Raw genomic sequence first — 27,299 nt, forward strand, 5'->3', positions numbered from 1 at the left:
TAAGTAACTTTCAGTACTTTCAGGTGAGAGTACTTTGAAGGGAAATGAAGTAATTAACTGCAGTTTCAGTATTAGCATGCTGAAAAAAAATCAACATTTTTCCGAGTGAAACTTTCTGACAAGGTATGATATTTTTAACTTCAGTGTTGAGGCTCCCTGATTCATAGCTCTTTCTGTGCTATATTCGATAGACTACATTGTGCCTGGAAGGGGGAAGGAATGCAAAAGTCTTAAAAGAACCCTGTTAAACTGGCTTGTACAGCTGCAGTGAGGAGCTGAGCCTGCCTCAGTGAGCCCACAGGGGACTGGTCTTGAATGTGAAATCAGAATGTGCTGTGTGGGCATCCATTCCTGAAGACAACATTTCTAACAGCAGATAAATGGAAGTACTTCTGAAACATTTTTTTTCAAGTGCCTGTGTTAGAGACATCCCCAGAGGCCACATGTTCCTGTGCACTGTGTTAGGGTTTGGTCTGTTTCCACCTGGGAGAGGAAAGATCTGCAGTACTCCATTGCTGCGGCTGAAAGTCCCTATCACAGGAAAGGTTGGTCGCTTAGAGAAGATGAACATGAACCTGTTAGAAAAAAAAAAAGTGGAAAATGAATAGTTAAATGCAAATGCTAGAAAGCCCTGTTTTAAATTGATAACATATATCAAAACCTCATCTGAACAGTCCCTTACATGTATTTTTAATCAATGTGCCCATCATTAGTGTTTTCTGCAGCTAATGATGGTTGACCCTATTCTGTGCCTGAAGATTACCAACTTTTCACTAAAATCTCCTTGAGAAGGTGTTCTGAATTAATACATGCCATTGTAAGTGCCAGGAATTAAACATATGGCTGAGAGAGGAAACAAAGCTTGGTTAATGCAAGGTTAATAGAACTGGTTCACATAATGCTATTGATATCTAACCTCCTTCTGTGGCTGCTTGCATTTAAAGTTGGTGTCATAGTTAACCATGGTTAAGCCACCTTGTTTACTGTTTTGCTGCTGGATGAATGTAACATTTGTCTCTGCAGCCAGACAGAGCCTGTTGGGTAGTGTTTCATCTGCCTGAATAAACAAGTTAACATGTTGGAACAATACTGTTTACTTTTAATTGTAAGCACTAAAATCCTTTGCATAACTGACAGGGATTATCCTGGATATTAATGATTCATAGGTCTTAAGCAGCATTAAAAATTTAAAATTAAAACAACAAAAAAAGGGAGGAGTACATTAGATGTTCTTGTGCTTCACATAGATGTCTGGTGCCTTTGATACTATTAAAATGGTCGTAGTTGCCTCCTTCCTCTTCCATATCTTCACTATTGTCTTTGAGTGTAAAATTCTAAAACCAGGAACAAAAGGACCATGCATGTACCCCACCTTTTACACAATCCTTTTTCTCAGGACATTTGTACACTCAGCATAAACAGAATTTGGAAGCAATAATGGAAAAAACACTTTGTCTTAAGTCAATAGTGACTTCAGCAGTGTTTCTGCAAGATGAGTAAAAAGGCAAAAATGAGATTTCCTAACTAGTGAAGTATCCTCTAAGTAATGCCTACCTTTCATTAAGATGATACTGCAGCAGGGAAACATACTTCAGAGAATTCTATTCCTCAGGTGTTAATTCATGCTACTGGAAAAGGAAGAATGGGGCTCTTAAAACAAACTGGAGGAAGGGAACATGGATATTCAATTTTGGTTTCTACCAAAAACTACCTGATCTTTCTGTAAAACATCTATTCTTTCCAACTTCTCTTACCTGTATTATGCCAAAATGCAGTTTCCCTTCCTACCCAGAACACGTTTTCTATGCAGGTAATCACTGCTGTAAAAAGTTGAGTCTTCTATTTATGTAGAACCTTGCCCTCAGCTAGGGACCTCTGGCTATAACTGTTGCACAGGTTTGGCAATCTGTCCTGGATGACTTGCCAAAAAAATCAGTTTCCTTTTCTGAAATTAAAGAGTATTTATATATGTAGAAAGTCAGCTAGAAGATACTCCTTATTTTAAAATGTGAAATGCTGTTGTTCAGTTAACTGGTGATACCTTACCTGTAATAGTAAGGAACAGATTTTTATCCCATGAGGACTTGAAATTCATCAGGATCTGAGAGCAGGGGCTCTTTCAAAGTGCATCCTAGCTTCACTGTGTGCCTTTCTTACTCTTTGAAAATGCCATTCAGAATCCTGACTATGTATTTTCTTCTGTACCCATGTTGTAGGCTGCCAACCTTTGTTGTAGAAAAGACAAGTAGTAGTTTATGTGCCAACATTAAGAAGAATATATGTTTCTTTTTCTTTTCAGGGAGAAAAAATTCTACTGGCATTTGAAGCTGATATTTCCACATTGTCATGCTGAATACACTTTAAAAGGGTACAGAAAACAGATTTTTATGAAGTTAAAATTAGTCTGCTGAAATTGAACTGCAAAATATTTTGACGCCAGTTTTAGACCTGTTTCTATTTATACAAGGGAAACTTCAAAGTATTTATTTTCTAATTAAAAGGGCATTTTAAATTGAAAAAAAAAACTAAAACAACCTTAAAAGTTGTTGGTAATTTCTTTCCTCTTTGGAAAAGTGATGGGATTTGCAAATTGGGTTAAACACTTTGGATTGCTAGTCCTTTCTTCTCTGTTAAAACAGAGCAGCTGTTATGTTTGTGAAGTAGTCTATCTAACGACATAAGATGTTCTCGTTCTCCATGGAGCAGATGTTTGGAGGATTTTGGCCATCCCTCCTCACCTGCCTTTGGAGCTGACCTTTGTAAAGAGTGAAAATGGTTTGCCTTCGCTGGCCTTTGTAGGACGGGCACCGACAAGCAAAGGCCCAAAAATAAGCTTTAAGCTGGACGACAATACTCTCCCTTTTGCCAAGCTGGGGAAGGAAGGCCATGATGGAGTTGCCCCTTGTTTTACTCCCAGGGCTGTAGGAACAGTGTGTTTCTGCTCGCACGTATTTAGAACCTAAAGTTATACATCTGTTTACTCCTTGTAGATGCCAGTGAAGTCCCAGTGTTGAAATAGAGATAAAGCTGTCAACTCTGTGCTGTATTGATACAGCTTTGTGATCCTCTGATAAACTGCTCAGTTGTGCCTCTGTAGCATGCAAATATCCAGCTTCCTCCAAATGACGCAGAGAGTAAAATTTCTGTGTGGCATGATGGACCATGTCTCATGTGTTTGGTTTTTGTCTCTGGTGAAAGGGTGCCCGATGATAAAACCCTGGGCTGATATCCTTTAAGCCATACATTGATCCCAGTGGAGTCAGATCCTGTAGTTTGTCAAAGGTGTGTATTGAATAACTTTTCTGCCAGGTTCATATAATGCACTAATAAAAGAAGGGAATGTTTTTTAGTAGATGGATTAAACTAACTGCACTGCCAGCATGCAGGTCTATGTTCTCAGACAGCAATATGTCTCTAATTCCTGTGATTAAAGCCATCCTAACATTCACCAAATAACTTATCCTGGAGTACATCCACCAAATTCAAACCAGGAGAAGATTAAGAAATTGACTTGTGGCATAAAGATCAAATAAAGCAACAGTAATCATAAAAATGTAACCATAATTAACCTCAGTGGGGGTGACAATGAACCTTTCGTTTGGAGTAATTAGAAAAACACACTAGTAATTACAGCCCTCATTTATAGGAAATACTTAGTGTGTTGCAAATTACAGTCTTTATGAAGAAATATACTTTTGGCTGCTGACATGCAAAAGATACCATCTGTTTTGCATGATAGGAATAACAGTCATTGTACATGATGCTTTCTTCATCTCTGTTGCATATTCTGTTTTTACAGATTAAAAACCTACACAATGTCTCCTCAGTCAGATGTACAAATTTTAATGAAAATAGAAAACAGGAAGCAAAACTCCATCAGGTAAGGTGGTTCTTCAGTTTGTTGCTTATTAGTAAAAACAGCAAGAAGAAACAATATATTTGTTATTCTTCAATATTACAAATGGTGACTACATAACTTAATGGATTACACTTTCGTTAGTAATTACCAGCCATGTTTAAAATTTAGAAAAAAATGTATTTGTCCTTTAATATATCAACACTGAAATTTCTGTGTAGTTACTGAGTAGTAAATTCAGCTGACTCATTCTTGGACAATTTAAGAATCTCAGACACTCAGAGCTGTGCTGGTGGTATAGTGAGTATGCCTGTACCCAGCTGCTTCAGCAGGGGTCTGTGCAAATCTAACAACATCTGTAGTGCATATAGGTTTGAGTTAAAATGCTGAATTACTGTATTGACCAGCAGAAATCTGACATCCATTCCTTTCTGCAAGTTTCTCTGTGGATATGTTAACCTCCCCAGGAGACTTGAAGTGGTAGTTGAGGCCAACTGTCTTTTTAAATCACTGCAGCAAAAAATGCCTGCCTGTCAGCATAGAGTCACAGCATTTGAAAAAGCACATTTTTCTCAAAGTTAGTGGCTCATCACTCTTCATGTTTCCATATTCCTGGGTGTGGGCTTCTAAGTCTCCAGAATTCAGACCTGTGCAGAATTGTTTTCTTTGTTTCCAGAACAGACAACCATCTTTAACTTCAAAACTTTTAAGAAATACGTTTTTTGGTTGGTATAAATACTGCTACTCCACCCTGTTGTCGTTGTTACTGAGAAGGATATGTACCAGCTTAATACCATAGCTTATTGTGGTTGACCAGTGATTCCTAGTTAGGGTTCTTAAAGTAAATTCTTTTCTTCAAATGTAACAAATGTGAATAATATGCTTCCCTGAAGCATGATACATTACTTCTAATGGGGGAAAAGAAGGTATATAAAAAAATATTAGTTGTAACTGGGCTTCCTGTTTGTGCTGTATTTTCCCCCAGTAACCACTATTCAAAAATGGGTAGCTCACTTCAAAATTCAAGCTCCAAACTCCTCATGGGTTTTTTGTTTGATTTGGTTTCCTTCTTTGCAATCATTACTTGACATGATTTTAACATTTGCCATCAGAGTTGTCAGCTAGAAACCTGTTGGATTTAAGCAAAGTGTCTGGACTGATTTCTGTTAAATTAAAGAATATCCAAATTCTGGCTCTTCAGAGGGAAAATTTAGAAATGCTGGTGTTGTGAGCTACCCTGGAAAGTCCCTTCCAGAAACACCTGGGCGGATGAAGTCTTCTGCATTTTCTGTCCATTTTCCTACTGTATTTCCCAATGTTCCATGAGGGACTGTTCAGCACAGGCACTTAACCCATACAGCTTGTATGTGCTGTTGCACCCACATAAAGGAGCCCTTCTAGAGCTCAGGTCTGGGAAATGAGGTCAGAAATAATTTTCCATTTTTAAAATATTGTAACAAACTCTTTTACTCGTCTGTTAGTGGAACTCAGGACAGGTTCCCAGAGCATGAACAACCCCCGTACTTTTCTCAAGTAATGAACTTAATGCAGCAAAAACTGAAAGTGATTTCAGTATCTTACTGCTGCAGTATGTGATTGGATAGGCAGTATTCAAGCAGCAATATTGAGTATGCATTTGTGTTTTTAAAATAGAGTAATTTATACACTGGTGGGCTTTTTAGCTGGCATTTTTGTTCTTGGGTTTTTTTTTTGATTTCTTTTTCTGTAAAGGAATTAAAAATTACTTTCATAATAGCAGGTAAATTCACCTTTTAATCTTCTGAAGTATAGTATGTAAGTTGCATTTAAAATCTTGGAAATAAATCAATTTAATATCAAAATGTTCTTGGGCTTCTTAATTTCTTTTGTTGCCTAATCATTCTCCTCTTCTGAAATCTTTATAATGCTTCCTTAGCTTACAGATATGTTGAGAGAATTCTTTTTTGTGAAGCTTTTTAGAAAAATCTCAGGACTACACTTAAAAATCCTTAAGTTTGTGTTTCATCTGTATTCCTGGAATAATTATAATAAAGTCAAATTAATTAGTATTTATCCTACTTATAGAATGTAAAGTTTAAAAAGAACCATAGGAAGCTGAAAATAGAAAACTTTTTTGACTTAAGGAATGCAACTCTTCACTTGGGAATAATGTGATTTTAAGTTGTGAATCTGTGTTCATATAAGTTGGTGGAGCAGGCCCAGCTGTGGCAGTGCAGACAGGTCAAGGAAGCAGCATATTGAAAGAAAATTCCACTTCTGAAAGGGAAGAACAAAGTTTGTTTGAAATGGTGGGACTGCTATGTCAGCAGAAAAGCATCTTCTGTTGACATAAGCTGTGTCTCTGCCAGCAGGCAGTCTCAGCACGGTTGTGCCACTGTAGTAGTTGTGACAAAGGCTCCATGAGGGAATTTCAGTTTTTACTCTAGTTGCATTACAGTTAGGTAAGAATTTATTTTTGTTTCTTCTCCTCCCATGCTCAGTTAAATTATTTTAAGGTCTGTGACTGTCATTCTATAAATCAGAACCTGGAACTGCAGTGCAAGTACTTGCAACTGAAATGGGACTGCTGCTTCCTGGTGTTCAGGGTGGAACCTCAGCTGGGGGCAGGCAGAGCTCTCTCATGTTTCTCTCTCCACATTTCTCTTAGCAGTGGGGACCTGTCAGCTTCTGGTTTGTGGAGCTTCAAGTGCCACTGTCAGCCCAGAATAACTTCCCATCCTGTGCCACTTTATTCTGCGTGGTTTTATGCTGTATGGTCCTGTATGGAAAAATCCTCTTCTGTCACTCTGGGCAGACTGGAGGAGTGGGATTTGTGTAGTCTGCTAATAGTCTACATCAGTGTTGTGTTATCCAAAACTTTACTTTTGCCCTTCCTTCTCTGCAGGCACTGGATAATGGAGAGGCTGTAAACATACACTGTTGAATCAGATGTTGGTTTTAGGCTTAGCAAAACCTTTTGAAAAAAAATATTTTTTGTAGTTACAATTTTGTATTACTGAGGAAGCATAGTGGTGTTTCAGAGAATGTCTAAGCAGGATTATTATGGGTTATAAAATTTTAGTCTTCTAGTTTTAAGATAAGTATGTTACAGAAGGATTTTAGTATTTCCTGCAATTGTTTATGCAGCAGGAGTTTGTGGTTTAGTTTTGGCGGGTTTCTGTGTTTCATAGCCACTGACCCTTTTAGCTTGAAGGTCCTTTGCAGAATGTTTTAAATATTTTGGGCTTTCTTTCTTTCTCCAGAAATAAAAATTTGCTCTGTAGTACAGATTTCTGCTTCCTCACAGTAGTTTTGCAGAACTTCAGAAAGCAACTGGGTAAATTCACTGATGCACAGGTGTCATGGATCACTGCCCCACAACGTGATGCTAGGTACCCGTTATCATCAGTGGTTATAGTTCTTGGAGAATTTTGTGATAACCTCAGTTTTCCATCTCCTCTAAAACCAGCTTGTAAGAATTGCTTTCAGGATGAGTTGGTAGTATGTCATAATTACTTGAAGTAACCTAAAGCGTAATCTCCCCTCATGTCCTCCCTTCCTGACACTTTAACACAGCGACTGTTACACTGCTTGATAGTCTTCTCATTAACTGCACTTACTTTATAAGGAACACTGTGGAGAAGAGTTTGAAAAATGAGTGTTACACAAATCTCTTCTTCCTTTAAAACCTTGGGTTGGAAAAAATCTGTGTTTCAGTGGGTTATAATAGTTTTCCATTTGGTGGGGCTCGCCTCTGTCACCTGTTGTGCAATAGTTACTTGGTGGTGGGTGTCCATTCTCTCCTTGGCTTTAAGTATTCCAAGGTTTAACTGCTGCCTCTTGGATGATTTTTACAGTCTGCATTCTTTTATAAAGAAGTCTTTTCTTCTGGATAAATTAGTGTCCTGAATGTCTTTAGTTCTTTGGGATGCCTTCAAAGTGACTTCATATGGTAAGAGTATTGGTTTTTCCACTAAGGAAACAAAAGATGCAACTGCCAAATTATACAATCTGGTTTGGGAAACACACCTTATTTTCCTGAGAATTGCCTTATTAGGCTTTGTGTAACAAAACAAAAAACAACAGAAACAAACCACCAAAAAACGTCCATCACACCCTTGACATTTGTTAAAAGTAAGTTAATGATGAGAATTGGGTTTTTTGTAAAAAAAAAAAAAACCAAAAACCAGAACAACTTAATAAGGTTAAACTACACAAGTGGAGTTACTCAGTTCAGTAATGTCTTGCATGAATCTAGTTAGATAGTTGCCTGTCTTTAATCATACGTTAAGTTTAATGGAATTAAATACAATAGTTTCTTAAACATTAATGTTAGGTCCTTTAAGTAGTTGTTTTCTTTTTTGCCTGTTAATTTATATAGAATGGCATGTGAATATGATTTGAAAAATATCCATAAGCAATAACAGAATATTTAGATGCCTGCAAAATTTTGTCTGGTTTTGAAAGCTTTGCAAAGCCCTCTGCTTTCAGAGGACCCCATCCTTCAGGAAGCTGAAGTACAGAGTAGAACCAGACTGTATCCTTTAGGTTTCCTGTTGTCATTCCTTACAATGATGCCTATAGAATCAGCTGTAGCATTGGGGTTTTTTGTATCAGTAGTACTGGTGCAGCTCATGCTTCAATTACTCAGAAGGCCAGAAATGCCAAAAGCATTTTTGTACCAGCTCCAACATCAAGGGGCTTGTTATTCTCTGTGGTGACACTGGCTGATGCAGATGAGAATACTGGCATGTGTGCCACTTAATTCTTGTGAATTCCACGGGGGAGAAAATCTGCTAAACAAGTATGAGAGATTCTTCTCTACTAAATGCCACTGCTTTATGGTGTGAACACTTACTTCTCTTTCACTGATCCAGTTCAGTTGCTTCCCAGAAGTCTGGATGATGTTAGTAATTTTGGAGCACTTCCCTGTCTCAAGATCAGCGGGCAGAAATGAGAGTTATTTCCTTGGATGACTGAGTTCAGTGCTCAAAGAGAATTTTCTTTTGTAATCTATTGTTTTTTAAATAACCAAGGGTTAGATCACATTAGTAAGGTTGCAGCAGTCACAGTAATAGATTAAGGAAGATGAAGTAAGTTTTTTGCTTTAGTCTCTGCAAATATGCCACCAGACTTCTAGAAAATTGTCTTGGAATTCAAAGAATAAAATACATGTAATGAACCAGACTGTTTTAAGTGTAGTATTCGTGTTGGATTATTTATTCACTGTCAATAAAAATCTTAGGTACCTGTTTTGGGAGTGATTTTAAGATTATCAGAAACTGTTACATTTAAATATGTTGCAGATAGCCTCAGATATTGATAGTGTTATTTTTCTCCTTATTTTTTCATACCATCTTCCTAGCGTGCTTAATTCTGCATTAGCATTTGTGAAAAAATTTCATGTAAACCAACAAGAGTTTATATATAGACTTTTTTCTTGCTTTTCATATGTAACTTAGTTACTTCACAAAAAACCCCACTGCTACTAGTGTGATGCGTGGATCCAATTTTTTTTTATCGTTGTGTTAGGACCTCATTTAAAAAATACTACTTCATCTAGCAAAACAAGTGTACAGGAATTGGCACATTTCAAGCATTATTTCCTCCTCTCCATTTTTTGCATATGTTGCAAAGTGTGGGTTGATTTATTTAAGATTCTCTGGTCTCCCTTAGGAAGCAACTTCTCTTCACGTTTGTGTAGTACATGGTATATGTGAGACAGAAATTAAGGGTACAAATCCCTGGCTGAACTGCTGGCCTTGGCATGAGTTGGAACAGACCCCGGGCTGGCTTTAACCTCTGCCAGCAGAAGATTGACAGTAGAATTCATTACTCCTCTCTAGCTCACAGCAGCTGGCACAAAAGCAGCTCTGCCAGCTTTATAAAAGCAGGGAGCAAGCTCACAATAGTCATTCTTCCCTTCACAACTGCAGTCAGGCTCTGGCAAAGCTGAGCTGTTGTAGGGGAAATAGAGTTTGGGCTGTAGTCTGTTTCTTAAACACAGCGCTCCTGTGTATTAATCCTTGCTGCTGTTTTTTCCCAGAGTGTTGCTTTTTGTTTTGTGCTGGTTTTTTCTTAAAACTTCAGCTTTCCAGACTGAACACTTTGTTATGTTTTCTTGTAAGTCATTTCAGACTTTCAGTTTTTGCTATTGTAGCCGTTTCAGTGTAATTTTTCGCTTGCTTCTGCTTTGTCTGAACATCAGTCTCTCTGCTGACAAAAGTGATGCAAAGCAGCAGATACCAGGACACACAGCTGTTGCTGTAAAAATAGCCACTTTTCCTTCTTATTGACACATTTTTTATTGAGATCCCTTATTAGACACGATGAAAAGCAGAAAACTAGAAAGAAATATATATGGTGCGAGTCTGTAGCATGCATAGCTATATGTTGATGATGTCTGACTCAAACTGCTTGACCTTTGAGAAGTTTTTTGGAATGATTCCCCCCAAAAACCAGGATTTGTTCATCTTACTATCTTGAGCAATCATTCATTTTTTTTTCTTGAAGGAATTCCTTTATGAACCAGTCGGCGCCTGTTTTTTAAAGTAACAATCCAGCATTTTGTAACCCATGCTGAATTCTTTTGGATGAACTGTTTTATAATTAATGACATGGCATTAGAGTTTCTGCAGTGTCCCAGCTAGAGAGTTGCTGACTGAGACATCTATTGCACAAAGATTTGTTTGAAATTATAGCCTCTGCTCCAAAATCCTGCAGGCTCTGTTGGAGCAAGTTAGATCCAGACCACTTAGGGAGGAGGAATATGTGAGTAAGTAAAGAGGTGGAGGATGAGATAACAATGAAAGTGCCTTCAGCCAGTGTTTTGTCTTGTCTAGTAATCCAGTGGTGTTCCAGAAGCACCACAGGCAGAGGTGAAGATCTTCCAAGATCCTTCATGCTTGCAAAGCAGGTAGGCAGGCCCCAAATTCTAAAATATAAAGAAAACTGTACGGATCTGCAGCTTTCTGAATCTTAAGATAGACTTGAAGCATGCAAGCAGAATACCCAGCCTATGCACAGGCAGATTTTTCTCCACTCTCTTTCTCATCTAGGAAAGGCTGTTTCAAGAACACATCTTGCAGCTTGCCTCCAGCCCACCAGCTCTCCTAGGGAGCACAGGAACTTGCCTGTATGTATATGTATATGTAAATTACTATGTAATGTATGCATAGTATGGGAAATACTGTGCCTTCGTGGAAGTCCATGTACTGTGTAACATGGGCAAATAAGACTCACTTGAAGGCAAGACCGGCCAGGAAGTCTAAGAAAGATTGCAGTTAGAAAAACTGTTAAATCATCTGTTGTCCCTTGGCTGGGGAAGGAGCTGGTAAAAATGTAAAGACAAAGCAGTGTTCAAACCATCTGTCCTATTCCAGTCTGGTGTAAGTATTGTGAGATGTATTGAGGGATTTAATTCAACTGTATCTGAGTTGCTGTTAAGCTATCTTTCTGAAGAAAAGAGAGAATTCCTTTCTTGGAAGAAAAATAAATAATAAGATGTTGACTTATAGTTAGATGTGTCTCTCAATTTTGCAGACCAGGCAGCATGGGGAGGCTGGAGTAAAAGGCTTCTACGAGCCAAGATAAAAACTCACTCATGTTTGAGGGCAGTTGAAGTGATAGCCTGAACTTGGAAACTGCAGCACTGTGAAATGTGGAAGCATAATCATCATTTTCACAGAGGCAGAGTAGAGGAGAACCTCTTCATGTTCCAGTCAGGAAGGAGCAAACCTGTTATTTCCTGCTGATGCTGCCAAAGGGGAATCCCTCTGTTTTTTCTCTTTCTTGATGGAAATGAGCTAGGACTGATTGTTTCAATCTTGCCAGGGAGGAAATTGACCTTCCTGCTTGTTTGCCAAGAAAATAATTTGTTTTCTTTATTTCATAACTTTTCCTTTTAATTGTAAAGCGTTAGTAACCCCTTAATGTAAGGTTTATGGTGCTGTGATTCCAATGCAAGTAAGTGTAAGTTTATGGATTTGTTTCCCAAATTTAGTATAGAGTGTTAGAGATATTCAGGCTGTCTCAGTATATGCTAAATTTTGAGGTTGATCTGAAATTACAAAAGTATCAATTCTTCCTGATCTTGGAGTGAAGGTTCCCAAGTGTAATAACAAAAGTATTGCCAATTTACAAGGCTTGGCTTCTCATCGGTTTTATATTTGTTTATTTTATCGATGCACTGCTTATTTATGTTAATTTAAGTTGTCAAATGAGATTTGACCTGTTAGTTTCTGAACTTGATGTATGAAAAGGTTTTCGTTGCATCCCTTGGTAATTCCTTGGTATACCCCCACCTCTGAAACAATTTACAGTAATGTTTCATGAGGCTGTGTAACAGAAACACTGTAATTAAGGTATATTTATTACATTTGTTGTTATTCTCCATGATCGTGCCCCCTCTCTGGAAGTGTTCAAGGCCAGATTGGACAGGACTTCAAGCAGCCTTGTCTAGTGGGGGGTGTCCCTGCCCATGGCAGGGTGGTCAGAACCAGATGATCCCTTCCAATCCAAACCATTCTATGATTCTTTCTTATAAATGGTAAAGGTTACATATATTGACTTCTCTGCTGACGCTAATATCTTTTCAGTTTTTGAAACTTCAGGCATTCATCTTTAGTAGTCAACCCACTGCCTTTTTAATAACTTTTCCCTTACGAAATGTTATGTTCCCTTTAGGCTTTCTGGTTTCGTTATCTCATTAGACTGTTTTGTTTCTTTATCCCAGTCCTATGATAGTGGTATATCCTTTTTCAGTATGTCTACTCTATACCACTTAAAGATCTGTAAATCTTGACCTTTTGAGTAGTTTGTAAAGCTGCCTGGCCTTGCCAAGTAAGGAAATTCCTGTATGTGTAAAGTACCATTGCTGTGATGCACTTTTGAATTATAGCATCTTTATTTGCTGCTGTTTTGTTACTTCTTTTCATTATGTCTTAGGAGATGGGGAAAATATTTGCTTTCTTGAAATTCAGTATCACTTTACTTCAGTATTCTACTGAATCCAAGAAAGTGACATTTACTAGTTTCACATTTTCCCTCTGTTTTCTTCATACTTTGTCTCGTAACTAAAAGATGCAGAATGGTTTGTACTTCACTTAGTCTTATTGCCATTACTGTGCATCCTGAATCCTTTTAACAAGTCACTCTTAATGTTCAGTCCACTAAACTGTTGTAACTGGTGTTTTACCTGCTGTATGTGTTTTGCCATTAATTGATGCATTTTTCCATGATTGTCATTTAACAACTTTTACTGTGTTTTTCTCTTAATGCAATTTCCTCACTCCCAAGAAGTTTTAACAAGGAAAGCCTTTGTGCTTCTATGGTTACATTCTGGTAGGCTTATATTGCTTATCTCTTATTTCCATTAGCCATTTGATATGTTTTCTAGGGTAAAAATGGGAAAAAAAAAAAAACAAACCACAAAAAACATTAAACCTTTGTGGACATCTGCCACTGTGCCAAATAATTTAGGTGATCAATTGCATTCCTGTTCTCTTCACCTGGATGTTTTAACTCCTTGAAATATGTTTCTAAGAAGAGGTTTTGTGGTTCTGTTTGTTTTGGGTTTTCTCATTTTACATTTTAGTTTTCAGCAATTCTTAGAGTTTGCAAGTGGAGGCCTCTTCTGGCCTGTAATTGAAAGAAGACCACAGATTATTACAAATTGTCTTAATACAGTCTTTGTTTGAGGATGATCTGTGGCCGAAATATGGCAAAGAAGAGGAAGAGCAGCTTGGGTTTCTTGGTATTTGCACTGCCTTTCTGTATTCTCTGTATGTAGTTATAGTAAGGAAACAACAACGGTGTCTGAGTTGCTTTCCTGGTATGCTGCCCTGTTTTCTTCCTGTGCTTTTGTTGGATGGTTCCTAGCTGGACTTGTGGTCCAGAAGTTCATAAGAGAAGGCTTCTTGTACTAATCTTCCTGTTCTTGAGAAGAAAAAAAAAAAAAAAAAAAAAAAAAGTAGAATTGTTACTTGGAGATGTGGACCTGACTTGGGAAGTGATTGGCCACGTGGTCTGTATTGGCACAGGTTGAGCTGTGCATGGATCAGCAGTATGAAAGAAAGGTTGGTGAACATTTCTGGACATACTAGAGCAGGAGAAGTAGCATAGACCAAGAGCAGAGGGAGGAGCTCGAAGATTTAAAAATATTTCTGTAATCTGTAGTATCATTTTCTTTTTCATAGTAAAATATTAACTTGAGCTCTTGGTCCCTGTCCTCATTCCTTAAAAGAGTGTTGAATCAGAGTCATCTTACTCTGGTCAGCTGCTAATAAGTAGTTACAAGGGAAGTGTTATAACAAATCATTTCTATTTTTTGTTTCTAAGGTCTCTGCTTGTGGGTTGTTGAATTTTCTAATTTTTTTCACACCTACAGACTAACAGAATTCACTGTGGGACATTTCTAGACTATCAGAATTCTAGTGACAAAGTTAAATATAAAAATTAAACATTATTTCAATACATTGTGTTTACTTTCTGTCATAAAACTTTCTTTTCATACCTAGTTCAAGGGTGCATTTCACTACTTTCATGTTCACCAAATCATAACCACACGAAGAGGTTATTCACCACTTAGGAATGAAAGTCCATCTGTTAGTTATTATCTTTGCTGTGCTGCACTTCAGAATAAGTGCTTGGGATAGATTGTAAATGCTGCTGTACCCTGTCTTCCCTCTCTTCTAGACAAATGGAGATACCTTGGAAACTCTACCATCTTTGGAGGAAAAAATCTGTATTCTTCACATAGGTTAGCAGAAGTTTGTGGATTTTTAGGACCAGGACCAAAATAGATAGCATTATTTATTGTATCTGAATTATGCCAAGTAAATACCTTGATGTTTCCACTCAGTTCTAGGAAGAAAAATCATCTTTGTTTAAAATATACACAAGTGTTTTAGTTGGTCTCACAGGAAAATGACAAACGTTGTTATACAAATACGTGTTTTAGTCATATTTACAGTTATTTAGGTGGTTAAAACTTGTATGTTCTCTCTGCAGTGTCTAGAAGAGTCAGCTAAAGAAATAACATGGTTACAATTTATCTTTAATTCCAGATGGCAATTTTTTCTTTATTATTATTAAAATAAAAGTTCCTGTAGATGACATTCAGGAAAACCTGATCAGCAGGGAATTTCCTGCTGTCTGAATTCATGGAGACAAGTTACGCCACTGCAGTGATAGCCACGGGCTCCATTTGAGGGGAGCTTGTTGTGATGCAGTGACCTAATACAGCATTCCTGTCTGTGGGATACAGATTAGGAGACTGAGTTGTTGAATTCCTGGAAGGTGGTGGAATAACTACAGATAGTGAAACTCTCCTTTATAGAAACTCATAGATGCTATCAGAAGTGCAGAGCCACATTAATTCCAGTGTTTTATGGAATGTAACAAAGCCATTCATAGAGCAAATGTAACAGATTGTATGGGGACTGATGTGGGATTGCTGAATCTCATTAAATTTTCTCAATTGTCACAATTTTTGTAGGCTTTTAAACTGCCTGCTGGCAGGGAATTTTTATTTAATTTTTGTCCTTTAAAAAGAAGCTATTGTTATTTCATTCCAGCTAAAATCAAAAGCTATTGTCTGCCAAGATTGCCTCTTTGTGGTCCTTATAAATAGAGTCATCCTATGAGAAGAAATCCAAGCCTATTTCTTGTTTCATGACATGGGCTTGGGGCAAGAAAATAATCAGGAAAGTGTTTTATTAGATGGTGCATGTTGAACAAGGAGGTGGAGGGAGTGTATGGAAGGGAGAGAGAAAATATGTGGGAAGTACCAGGGAGCAAAGAAGTCTGAGAGGGAAGGGTAGAAAGAAGTCTGAGTACAGGGATCAGACTTCAGTGTGTAGACAGTTTGTATGAACTGGGCTGTGGGAGAAAAAAGGAAGCACGGGCAGGGTTTAAAAGACAGATGTGGAAAGGAGATGTTCAGGCAGGGGTTCTCCCAGAGTAGTCAGTTTGTTTGGAGTCAGAGTTAGCTTTAAATCCATCTGTCAGGAAGAACTGAAGGAACTTGTTCAGGATGACAGCCTTAGTCGAGTTGGTTCCTGCAACTTGCCCTAGAGCATGTGACAGGGCAGACTTAGAGTGGACATCACTCATTTTGCCAGGTTGTCACTTGAAGTACACAGTGAAGGAAGGGCCTGAAGAGGACTGCAGCTTGTTATGGGTACTTACTGAGCAGGCTACCCAGTCCCAGTGATACAGAACAAGTAGGTTAAAATGGTGATAAAATAATACCTGGTGATACTTGACTGCTAGCTTCTCCCTCCTTTATCCTTATACCTGTGATGAAACCACTTCCCTGCATATACATGGTAGGACTTGACTCCTGATGTAACCTTACATCCTCAGCTCATCCTTATTAATAATTAGTACAGACAAGACTTGTAACATGACATTTAATTTCATTTTTCTCCAACCAAGTCTAGTCTTTTCTTAAGTGAAGACTGAAATTGTGTGTGTATATAGGCTTCTGTAAAAGGCTTACAGAGCAATCTTCTTTTGCTCATGGGTCTGTGTTCACCCTCTGATGTATGATGTTGTTCTAGTTCTGGGATAACATTGGGAAGGCTTTCATCATGACAAAGTCTTTTTGGAAAGAACCTGGAAAATCATTCTGGCTCAGGAACCAATGTTTGACTTTGGAATTGAGTAACAAGTATTAATTTTCTTTTGAGATCTTTTAAGCATGCACAGTCAAGGAAGAGGTTGGCAGGTGGATTAGCAGAAAACCTCAACTTACACTTGTGTATAAAGTAGGGAATGTGGTAGACTGAGGTCTTTTGGATAGCATAGACAATAACAGTAAAGTTTAAGAAAGAGAAGCAGTAAGATCCTTTGTCATATTCTCCCTGAAGTTTACAGCCCACATTATGCACTAAAAGATTAGGTGTTTTATCCGTCACTGTCAACCAATAAACTTATAAAACCAAAAAGATATAGCTCTGACTCAGTGATCTAACACTTCAGTAATTTACTATCATAAAATAGTTTTAAGTACAAGTGTTTTATCTTATGCCAAGCTAAAGATGTTTTGTCTAAAACATGAGATAATGGAAAATGTATTGTAGCATGTGAATTACTTTAGCCTCTTGGTGGTAAATGTTTGCTTAACCAGAAAAGAATGTGTTGAGATCCGTGCCAAAGGAAAGGTATTGCCATACTTTGCATTTGGAGTACTGTAAATAAAGCAGTAAATATGTTTCTGTTCGTGTGTGTTAATCCACAAGATATGAATGCTTTCATTCAATTAGAAATATAACATACTGTTATCCCTTTTAAAGGCTTTCAGTAAGAAGAGGTCATAATTACTTCGGTTTGAGAGAAACATGAAACCAAATATTTTCATGATGAAAGAAGTTAAATATTAGAGAGAAATCATTTTTGCTCAAACTAAGTTTCCCTTAAATCCCACTAAGTCAAATCTTGTTTTACCTTCAATATTCTTTTTGTGTGATGACTCCTCTAATGTACTGTTCCTAATCATACATTACTGTAACTCATAAAGTAAATGATTTCCTTCACCCATTCAGTCATGGTTTTGGCAAAAAAAAAAACCTCAACTGCATAATAAGTTAATAACCAGAGAAGGTAGAGCAGCCACGGGAGTGCTTCACTATCCAGTGTGTTTTGGTTTTGCCTTTAACTGATAAAATAGCTTAGTAGTAATTTAATAATGCTAAGTAGAGAAATAATTGCATAACTCAGATTGCAGTGTAGTAATGTTGGAGCATATGTTGGATGCCACAGTCACAGCAAGTGAAAGCAATGTGGTTTCTCTTACAGATGGCTTAAATATATCCCTTCCTTTCCCTCAAATCACATGTCCAGGTTTCCAGTTAGAGAGCTGGGAGAGAATCTTACAGTTCTAAGAAATAACTCTGAAGAAGATGCTTGGTTGACTTTGTAGCACTGTGGCATCAATTGTTACATACCTGGCTTCACCCTCCAGGGTTCTGGGAAAGGGCTGCACGTCCAAGTCGTGCACCTCTTGTAGCACACAGGGATGTGGGGATGTTTGCAGAGCGTTTCTTACAGATGGTGATGTAAGCAGAGATTTGTTTAGGCATAAATGGGGATATTGTACCATCTTTTAGAAGTTATTTTCCCAGTGTTCTGCATATCAGAGCCCTTACTTCTACAAAAATCAGAGGTCCAAGTGCTTTTGGTATACCTTTGCTTTAGTAGTTGTTCAGATACGCTTTGTATTTCACCTTCCCTCTACTTCACTGATGATTCATAAGCAAATGTGCTAAATAAGGTATACTGATAACCACGTAAATTAAACCTGTAGTGTTAAAACTTACATGTAGTATAATAAGTGTTAAATTTAATGTAAAATATTATTTTTATAAATATATCCATTTTGATAACCTGGTGTCTAAACCAAGTTTTGGTAAAGATATTCATAAGGAGTTCATCAAACATTTAACCCCTTGAAGAAATTTGATTCTTTTCTTGTTCTTATGCTTAGATGTAAGGAGAGTTTTTAAAAATCATGTAGTTGGATAACAAGACTTGATATGTAAAATAATTCATCTGAAAATCCTGTGAACTACCACGAGTTTTTCCTCCCCAGAAAGTGTAAATTATGTCCCTGGTAGTAGTATTAAAATTCAAAATAAAACTTCCCTCTTATTTTTAAGGTACAATGAACTTGATGCCAGTAGAAGCCTCCTGGACAATTTGAAAGGCAAAATAATAATTGAATATCCAACATTATTTGTGGTCTTGAAAACGCTAAAGAATGACATGGTGGTTCTTAGCCAAGGTAAGCATAGATTTATTTCCTGTTATGCTTTAGTTAAATATTTTAGTTAAATGAAAAATAATTAAGGATACACCTATTAATAATGCCAGGAATGTGCAGTATGTCTTGTATTTCCCTCTGAATCTAAAATACTTCTATAAAAAAGCTGCTGTGAATCCTGTCTTAAACTGCTGGCTGATGGCTTACATTCATGTACTTGCATGTGTGCTTCCTAACTTTCTTTACTGGTGCTTGATTTTTATTTTTTTTTAGTATATTTTTAGCCACTAAGGTAGAACAACTCTTCAGATTTTTGCTAAAGTTTGACAGTATTTGTTAAAGTTAAGCTGTCTGGAGAAGGTGAGTTTTAAGCAAGCCTGCTAATCATGCAAAGGAATCATTCACAATTATTTCCTAGCATAACTGCTAACATTGGACAGATTTCTGAAATGCAGCATGGTTATTAGAAATCATTATGGTAAAGCACCTTTCTGAGTAAGCTAAAAGCACAAGGTTACCTTTTGAAAAGTACTTAGTTGAGGGAAACCTTTAATCTTGGAGTAAACTAGCAGAAATTTTTATTTTAGTTTTGAAGTTAATTTCCGTCTATCTTCTCAGTATTAAGGGTCCATGTCCCAGCTTCACTTTCTGTAGCTGCTGGTACAGGGAATCAGGGTCCTTGGGTCTCACTCCCTGAGCTACTCACTGTTAAAAAAATCCAAACTTCTCAGTCTGTGATTTTACAGATCTCTTGAGTTAAAGCTTTGAAATTCGTAATTACTGATTCTCTGCGGCAACTCCATCAGCCTCTATAGCTATGTAGTTGAACTGAATAAATACGAGGCTGAGAATGTTGTACTGGTGATAAAAAATTTCCATAGGTTGTGTCTGTTGTGGTTAGGTGACACTAAGTGATCCATTGGAGCTCTCCAAGAAATGGCATGGAACTTTTTTTGCAGTGTGTTCTGCAGTACCTGAGAGCATCACATCATGCCTGGGGATGAAGTAGGAGTAGCTCTTCTGTGAGCTACTAGGTCCACTGGTACTCACCCTTGCAGTGCACATTCATATACTGGAGTACAAGGAAATTAAGTACTTTCGGTTCATCTGTTATTTCTATATCTAGGTCCCTTGCTTTTCCATAGTCAACCCTGTGATTCAGATGTCAGGGGGGAATTACAGTTGATTGACTCATAAACTTAATATGTGAATATGGTGATCGTTGCCTCCTGACCTAGGAGAGAGGTTGTGCTTTTAAGGGTGTAGATTCAATAAGTGTTGGTTGAACAACTGTATTTTGAGGTCATGCTGCCACATTAATCAGCAGTAGATGGTTCTGTAAAAGGCAGAGTATAAGAGCAGGGAGAGCCATTATAGCTGGGGAAGCACCAAGAGCTCTGTCAGAGGGCAGTGCAAGTGCATGTCTTCAGGACAGTGACCTTCTGCTGCTGCTGGGATCATTCAGTTAGCAGCCATCCCCAAATCTGGTATTCAGGGAACAGTGGCAACTGTTTTGTTTTTTGAGAACCATTAGTATTCTTAATTTGTTTTGATTGTTTGTTTGTTTGTTTCTGTTGGGGGGTTTTGGTGTTTTGTCTAAACTTTCCATAGGTGTCATATAAATCAATTACACAGCTCCCTGTTGAGGTGTCTTGGGTATAACATAGAAAAAGATTATAGATAATGTCAAAAATAAAATGATTTTCACAACTTTTATCATAATTTTGTACATCTTCTTAGTTAACATATTAACACTTCCACCTTGATTTTGGTTAGGACCATGTTGTTGCTAGAGATTTCTCTCATAAGAGTGAAGTGCTACAAGAAGGCTTTTTTGTTTCTGTTACTCCATTGAAAGACAAAGCATCACTTTTGAAGGGTGATAACAGTCCTACTCTTCTGTGGCATCTTTAAAGAATAAAGGAGGAAACCCCCTGTATTTATTTTGCTTTACTGGTTTTATTCACAGTGAATTGGTAGGAGTGGGAATCTTGGGTTCACCTCCAGACTCTCCAAAGAGAAGTCTGCTGTAATCAGAAAGGTGCTTGAGTCCACTCCCATCTCCCAGGAGGTGACCTTTATGCCCTAGTTACTCCTGTCTTACTTGCAGTCCAGTTTCCTTGGCACCTATGGCTATTCGTAGCAGTCACACACTCCTCTGATTCCATCCATCCTGCTCTTGCTTATCCTATCTCTGCCAATGCTGCCTTTCTTCTCTGCCTTCCTTCTCTGTGTGCACCCAGAGGGACATTTGTCTCATAGTGCCTGTCCAGCTGACCTCCCCTTGGCATTCCAGCCAAACAGCTGCCACATGGATGAGCAGATCTGGCAGGGTGTCTGCCAGAGCACAGGGGCTTCAGCTACCAGAGCCAGCCAGAGACTGCTTTCAAAGCACCTGGGCTAGAACCAGAAACAAAGTCTTGTGGAAATTCACCTGCTAAAATGATGTTTCTTTTCTGAGCAATGCTGGATCTACCCCCTTCCCCAAGAAGAAGAGAGACAAGTTTTCATAGCCACAACAACAGGCACATCCTGGGAAAAGATCACCATTCCTCCCTACAATTCACATCACTGTCCTCAAAGACTGGGGGAGAGCTAGAGCTGGACAGCTTCAAAAAGAGATGCCAGAATTTAAGAAGGACAAAGCCTATTTGTCTTAGACTTGTTCTCATAAGTGGCTGAAGTATTTTGGCTGAAACTTTTAAATAAAAATAAGAATTGAGGAAGGAAACTGGCACTGAAATGTTCAAATCCAGATTTGAAATTGTGCAGACAGTTTTAAGGTGGGAAGGACTGGCCAATCTTAATTTATAGGTAGTGCTATCTACACCATAAAAATAGGTTCTTTTTGGCTGAAAACAATCTTTATTCCTGTTAAATAGAGCTTACTGTAACAGGCTAAACTAAAGCTAAAATTTTTCTGTTGAGATTCACTGTGAGTCAGAAGTTTTCCACATTCTTTTGTGTGATATTTTGATGCTTGACTTGCTTATACCAAAAACTACAGGTGCTCTGATTGCAGCATACAAGGTCAGTCATGGCTGAAGATAGTAGGGGATTATAGAAGCTTTCACAGGACTTAGGGGCAAAAACAACCCTTACTTTGTGCATTACTCAGTACATATCTGGCATATAAATGTTAATTGATTATACACTAGATTTAATGTAGACAAAATGTGACCTCCACTTTGTCTGGGTGAAATGCTTTTATTTTCTTGGACAAATTCCACTGAAACTGTACAGGTGCACACAGAGTCCTGTGTGTTACCCATGTTTGTGAGCTCTAGAACTTAACCTGACAAGGCAGAAACTTTACTGCATCAGCTCCTTTTGAGTAACGATTCCCTGTTGTATCACCTGATGCTGAATTCTTAAAAGCATCTTTAAATTCACAGTTGGATCAGACTCTGAAAATAATGAGAGCAGAGTGTGAATCTACTTTGCTGAAGTTTATTTTTGTGCTGCCTGAGTGCCATCAGGCAGTGGCATTTGGTGACTTCACCACAAGGTGACTGAGGTCAGGGTAGGTTCTGGCAGTCTCGGGGTGTTGGAGTGAAGAAGACCAATTTGAGAAATCAGTGCTTCATGATACCATTTCAGTAGAACAGAAAAGCTGTGTTATAAAGCACAAGTAATTGTGCAGCTTTAACCTCATCAGTCTTAGGTCAAGCATTCACACAACTTAACACAACCTTTGGGATGCTGGAACACATGAAAGGGGCACAGGGATGATGATCTTAATTTTCCATTTCTATTTAGAATCTCTCAGTAGTTCCCCATCCTAGCTGAAATGCTCATAAAAGCATAAATTTATAATTTAGTGCAGTTGTGATATATATGTAGCAACCCAGAAAATAACATTTAAAGTAAATAAGCCAAGAGAACAATTTGAAATTCTTAGTGGATGAGAAGAAAGAGTTTTTCATGAGATAAATACTCTGCTTACCGACTTGACTAAAATTCCAAGATTTAAAAATCTAAAATCAATTCTCAGCATTGTCTTGCTTTATCCTTCAGCAACCAGGAGCTCAGGGGTTTATCCCATGTTATGAGACTGGTTATGTCTTAGGAAGTAGCTGTCCTCCAGAGAAGTTTGAAAAGGAGATACAAAACTGCTTCTGTTTGTTTAGCAAACAACATTGTGAAACTAATCACTTGTTTGTTTTTTGTGTCCTACACCCTCAGATGCCAGTGAAGCTGCAGAGAGCTCGGACAGTGAAAGTTCATCCCTTTCATCTATGGAAGAAGGGGAAATTCGGGACAGTTCATGATGGTTCTTTGAGAGAAGAAGGTGGAATGAGCCTTTCGGGGTTTTTTGGTTGTTGTTCTTTTAATTTAATTAAATCCTTTTTTATACAAGTGAGTTCTCAGAGGTTTGGTTTGGCTTCCCTCACTAAAGGCAGCACTTCCAAACTACCTGCCTGTCTTAGAATTTAGGAATGCATGTTTAGGGGTGTAAATAAAGAGACTGGGAATTGCTGGTTTCAGAAAAAGATATATTCTTGTTTAATTGCACTCTTTTTTCCATGTATTTTTAATAAATCAGAGTAACCCAAATTTAAAGTTTCCAAGTTAGTTTCTACAATGTTTTTTATTTTTACCCTAACAGCTTAGTGTGTGATTTCTAAGTTATCACATACTCATACATAGATTATATATATGGATAAGCCATAATGCTTAAACTTACTGAGAAAAACCCACTGGCATTTCACTAGATTAATTTTCTTTCAGAATATTTCTTTATCCTCCTGACCCACTGCAAATGATCTTTACTTTGACTTTTTTTGTTACATTTTGAGTGCCCAGAACAATTTTTTTTTTCCGTATTTGGTGTCACCTTGTTGAATGTCTGAGGGACAGGCCAGACCATGTTTTCTGGGTGGCATGTTGCTATATGTTTAATCTACCATGGTCTTCTAAATTAGCATGGGGTGTAAAATCAATAGGAATGGATACATAGAGTGTATGTCTGGTGTGCAGACATATTGGTCTTCTAAACACTGCTTGTATTCTGCATCTCAGTTTACCTACTGAAGCTGGCTATTGTAAATATTTACTGGAATATAAGCTGAATTTGCTTACTTAAAACCAAATAAACCTTAAAGAAAGTCCTGTACAGTATTATCTGCTGACAACAGAAGTCTTTTAACTCCTGAGAATATTTCTAGATCCCAGACCAGTTACCACTGTCCCCCGTGTCTGTGGGATTTGTTGGAGGATGAGAACAGTGGGTGCTGGTGAGCAGGGGGAGACAGCTTGGCCCTTCTGCACACCTGCACTGGGGAGTTCTAGGGGTTCAGCAGAGGCTTTTTAGGCCATTTTGCAAAGATCTAGCTAAGATTTGTAAAGTTAAGGACATGATTGCTTTGTGAACAGCTGTGTGAGGTTGCTGTTGCCATTGTTGTTACCCCAGTCTGTCTCCTGCTTGAGACTTTGCACCTTTGTGACAAAAGGGGTGGCATGGGATGCACACCAAGTGGCCATGAAGGTTTTTTTTGTTCACAAGTGTTCTTCCTGCTAATGCTGACATTATGGGTAGAAGGACAACAGAAAGAAGGAACGAACTTGTTGAGGCAACAGGAGGCTGTGACAGTACTGTAGGAGAGGTAAAGCTTCTCAGACACCAGAAGCTTCTTGGACTCTAGAAGCTTCTCAGGCTTCAGGGTGCCAGATTGTCAGTTCCTTACAGTCATGCTGTGTGGAGAGGGTTTTTGAGATGTTCAGATTTTTAGAAGTTATTTTTTCACACCTTTGCAAATAAATTGTTGCTAGAAAATTGTTGGCAATGACATCTAGCTGCTGAGGTTTGGAAAGAGTGCTGGACCTTCCTAATCACATACTACTTTTCTCATACTGGTATCACGTGTCCTTTCCCCTGTGTGTTTTGCAACCCCTGGTAAAATAGGGAAGTTTTTCTTCTTGCATGGCAGTAGCCACCTGTGCTCTATTTTCTTTTTTAGTCATTGTTGGTCCTTTGCCTGCCTCTTGTTTCAGTGTTTGTTTTTATTAACCCTTTCTAAAGGACCAGTATTCCTAGCTATAGGTGCTGCTTTCATATTTTTTCAGTTCAGTGAAAGTGAATAAGCTTTCCCTAATCAGTGATTGCTGCATGCTGACTTGGTAGCCACAAATTACTTTAAACCAGTCTTGAACTCATTCATAACAAAATCAATAAAAGAGCAGAACCTGCCACAGTTCATTTGCCAGAAAATGTTTCATCTGGAGTAGAAGCATGGCATTTCTGTTCAGATTCATAACACAGTGGAAATTAGAGTACTGCAAATTCTAGTGTTGCTCTGCATATGTATCTGATTAGTCTTTGGCTGAGGAATGCAGAGTTGTAGTTTGCATTACTTTCCTACACTCTTGGAGTTTTTAATTAATTATACAAAAGAGTTGGCCTGCATTGTGGTTTTTTATTAGTTAAAATCTAATTTAAGCTGCCTTGTGACTCAAGCACAACTGTAATTTGTTTTAAAATGAAGATTTTGTTAATTCAGATTTAAATCTTTTCCTACGTTAAAGCAGGTGTTAAAAAAACAGTAAGCAACATTCCTGTGTTGGTTACTAGAAATCAAATTTCCCAAACAAAGCTGGGAATCATCTTCCAGAATTTAATCAAATTGAGAGTAAAAGATCTTGGTAGCATTTGCCATTAATTCCCAGGTTAATATTTACCTATTTTTATTTGGTTTTGGTAACAGCTACACTAGTTTGAACTGTGGTGCTTCATCAAATGCAAGCCAAGATGAAATTCATATATTCAATATTGCTAAACTTTTTCTGGTTTTGTTTATAAAATGAAACAAAATCATAGCCTCTGGCTAAAAGCACAACCTTACAGATGACAGGTGGCCAGTGGTAATTCTTCATAATAAGATTACTGATTTAATCAAAGTTTAGGCAGTCTTTGGCTAGGCTGGTGGTTTTTAACACATTCACAGGCATTTAGAGGAAGTTTTTACTTCCTTTCTGAGTGGCTTAATCCAGAACAAGCATCTTGTAATAAACTGAAGAGAGGAAATGCAACTCTAAAAGCTGTATTATTCAATTTCTAGTCTAGGACTTGAGCTAGACAGGGAGCTGAGGCTTCCTGGAAGACTTTCATTCTGTCTATTTTGAAAACATACTATTGTAATCGTGTTATACAAGGATCCCCTACAGGACTTGCCTTGGTTCAGTGCAGGGGATGTCTGGGAATGGAAACTGATGTAGTTTTAATCTTCTTCATTCAACACCAGCTTGATTTTATGCCTACTGTGCCTACTCATTTATCTTCCTCTGTAAACTGCTTATCACAGAAGAAGCAAGCTATTTGTGTGTAGTGTTATTATGGCATTTCTTTTAGTGTTTAGACCTCACAGGTTTCAAACCGTGAATCCTCACAGAATGCTTGAACTGAAAGACCTTCAGCTTACAAAGCAGAGTCAAGGCTCTTGTCCTGAATGAACATACTACTTAAAAAAATTAAAAGCTTAATGAAGTCATCCTTTTCACAAGCCATGAAGGACAAAAATAGAGCATAGCTAAGTGCGTAGCAATAGCTGAGAGGTAGGACTGAGTCAGCCATATGAAAGAAGTTCTTTTCCTTTTTTGTGTAACTCTCCCGGGGGTATGAGGCGTAAGTTACTGAGTTGTCGTGGGTAAACAGCATTACATTTCCTGTCAGTGTCACAGCAAAGATTTGAATGAACACATCTGAATTTTAGATTTTGACTAGATGTGTCTCCATGTTAGGAACTGTTGATCTGTAAAGGAAAAGAGAATCATGCCCCAAAATGTGTGGTTTGTCTTAGAGGTGTGCTGGACCAATTTTTGTTACTCGAGTTGAACAATGCAGTTTTACTTAACTGTTGACCATTCAGAACACTCACTGTAGTCTGAAAAAGCATGGAAATTTCTAGGTTCACTGTAGTGGTGATAGGCAGTCTGACCTTCATGCTGTATATAAGCATTGCTGTGATTCAGACCTTTCCCTGTTGGGCACAACTGTTCTCTGTTGACATCTGTAGGAACTGAGAATGTATAACACCTCGCAAGAGCAGGCTTTCAAAGAGTATATTTACAGCTGTGATGATGTAACCTCAGGCCGTATTTGGTCACAAACATCTCATTCTGCTTTCTTAAGTCCCACGCTCTTTTCCTGAAAACATTTATTCTTCCTCCCACCAAAGGAAAAAATATGGATTTGTGTTTGTGTTGTTGCTATGACATTCGGTTAAACTGTATGCAGATGCACCTTCTGTTAATAAGAGAAAAAAAACACCATGTACTTCAATGAACAAAGTGTGTTTGTGTTAAAATGTTGCTATGGCAGTGCATATGGTTTTATTTGGTAGAAATTTGTGGTGAAATTGGAAGGAAGTCACGTGTATGCAAGACAAACAAGAAGTGGCAGCAAAACCAACTAAATAAATACTGAAACTGAAAGGGAAGTTGCATATGACATGCAAAACCAGGAAAAAACAAGGATAGTTGTTTTGTTGCCTGTCTGCCTGTGAGTTGATAACACAAATGTGATCCCATGGGTCTCAGTGACCCCTCCGACAGCAGTGTAGCTCTAGTGATGCTTTTATTGCAAGAGTTTCTTTCCCTTGTTGGCTGTGTACATTTTTCTGTTTTGGAAGCAAATTTCCACTGGCTTGGCCTGATTTCACCACTGCTAACTTTTCCTGCCCAGGAGAATTTCCAGGCTATCTT

At 38.0% G+C, this 27,299-nt stretch overlaps 1 protein-coding gene across 1 annotated transcript in view; it reads left to right on the forward strand.

Annotated features, from left to right (window-relative positions):
- Positions 1-23,684, forward strand: part of ZNHIT6 (zinc finger HIT-type containing 6) — a 32,122-nt gene extending 8,438 nt beyond the window's left edge. The window contains exons 6-11 of the mRNA XM_030455362.1: positions 2,300-2,368; positions 3,199-3,221; positions 3,255-3,282; positions 3,800-3,880; positions 18,496-18,620; positions 22,785-23,684. Of these exons, the coding sequence (XP_030311222.1) occupies positions 2,300-2,368; positions 3,199-3,221; positions 3,255-3,282; positions 3,800-3,880; positions 18,496-18,620; positions 22,785-22,870 (412 nt within the window). The 3' untranslated portion in view covers positions 22,871-23,684. The remainder of the gene's footprint in view (positions 1-2,299; positions 2,369-3,198; positions 3,222-3,254; positions 3,283-3,799; positions 3,881-18,495; positions 18,621-22,784) is intronic.
- The last annotated feature ends 3,615 nt before the right edge of the window (positions 23,685-27,299 follow it).

The sequence above is a fragment of the Calypte anna genome, chromosome 8, assembly GCF_003957555.1.
Source record: "Calypte anna isolate BGI_N300 chromosome 8, bCalAnn1_v1.p, whole genome shotgun sequence".
In the NCBI taxonomy this organism is placed as follows: domain Eukaryota; kingdom Metazoa; phylum Chordata; class Aves; order Apodiformes; family Trochilidae; genus Calypte; species Calypte anna.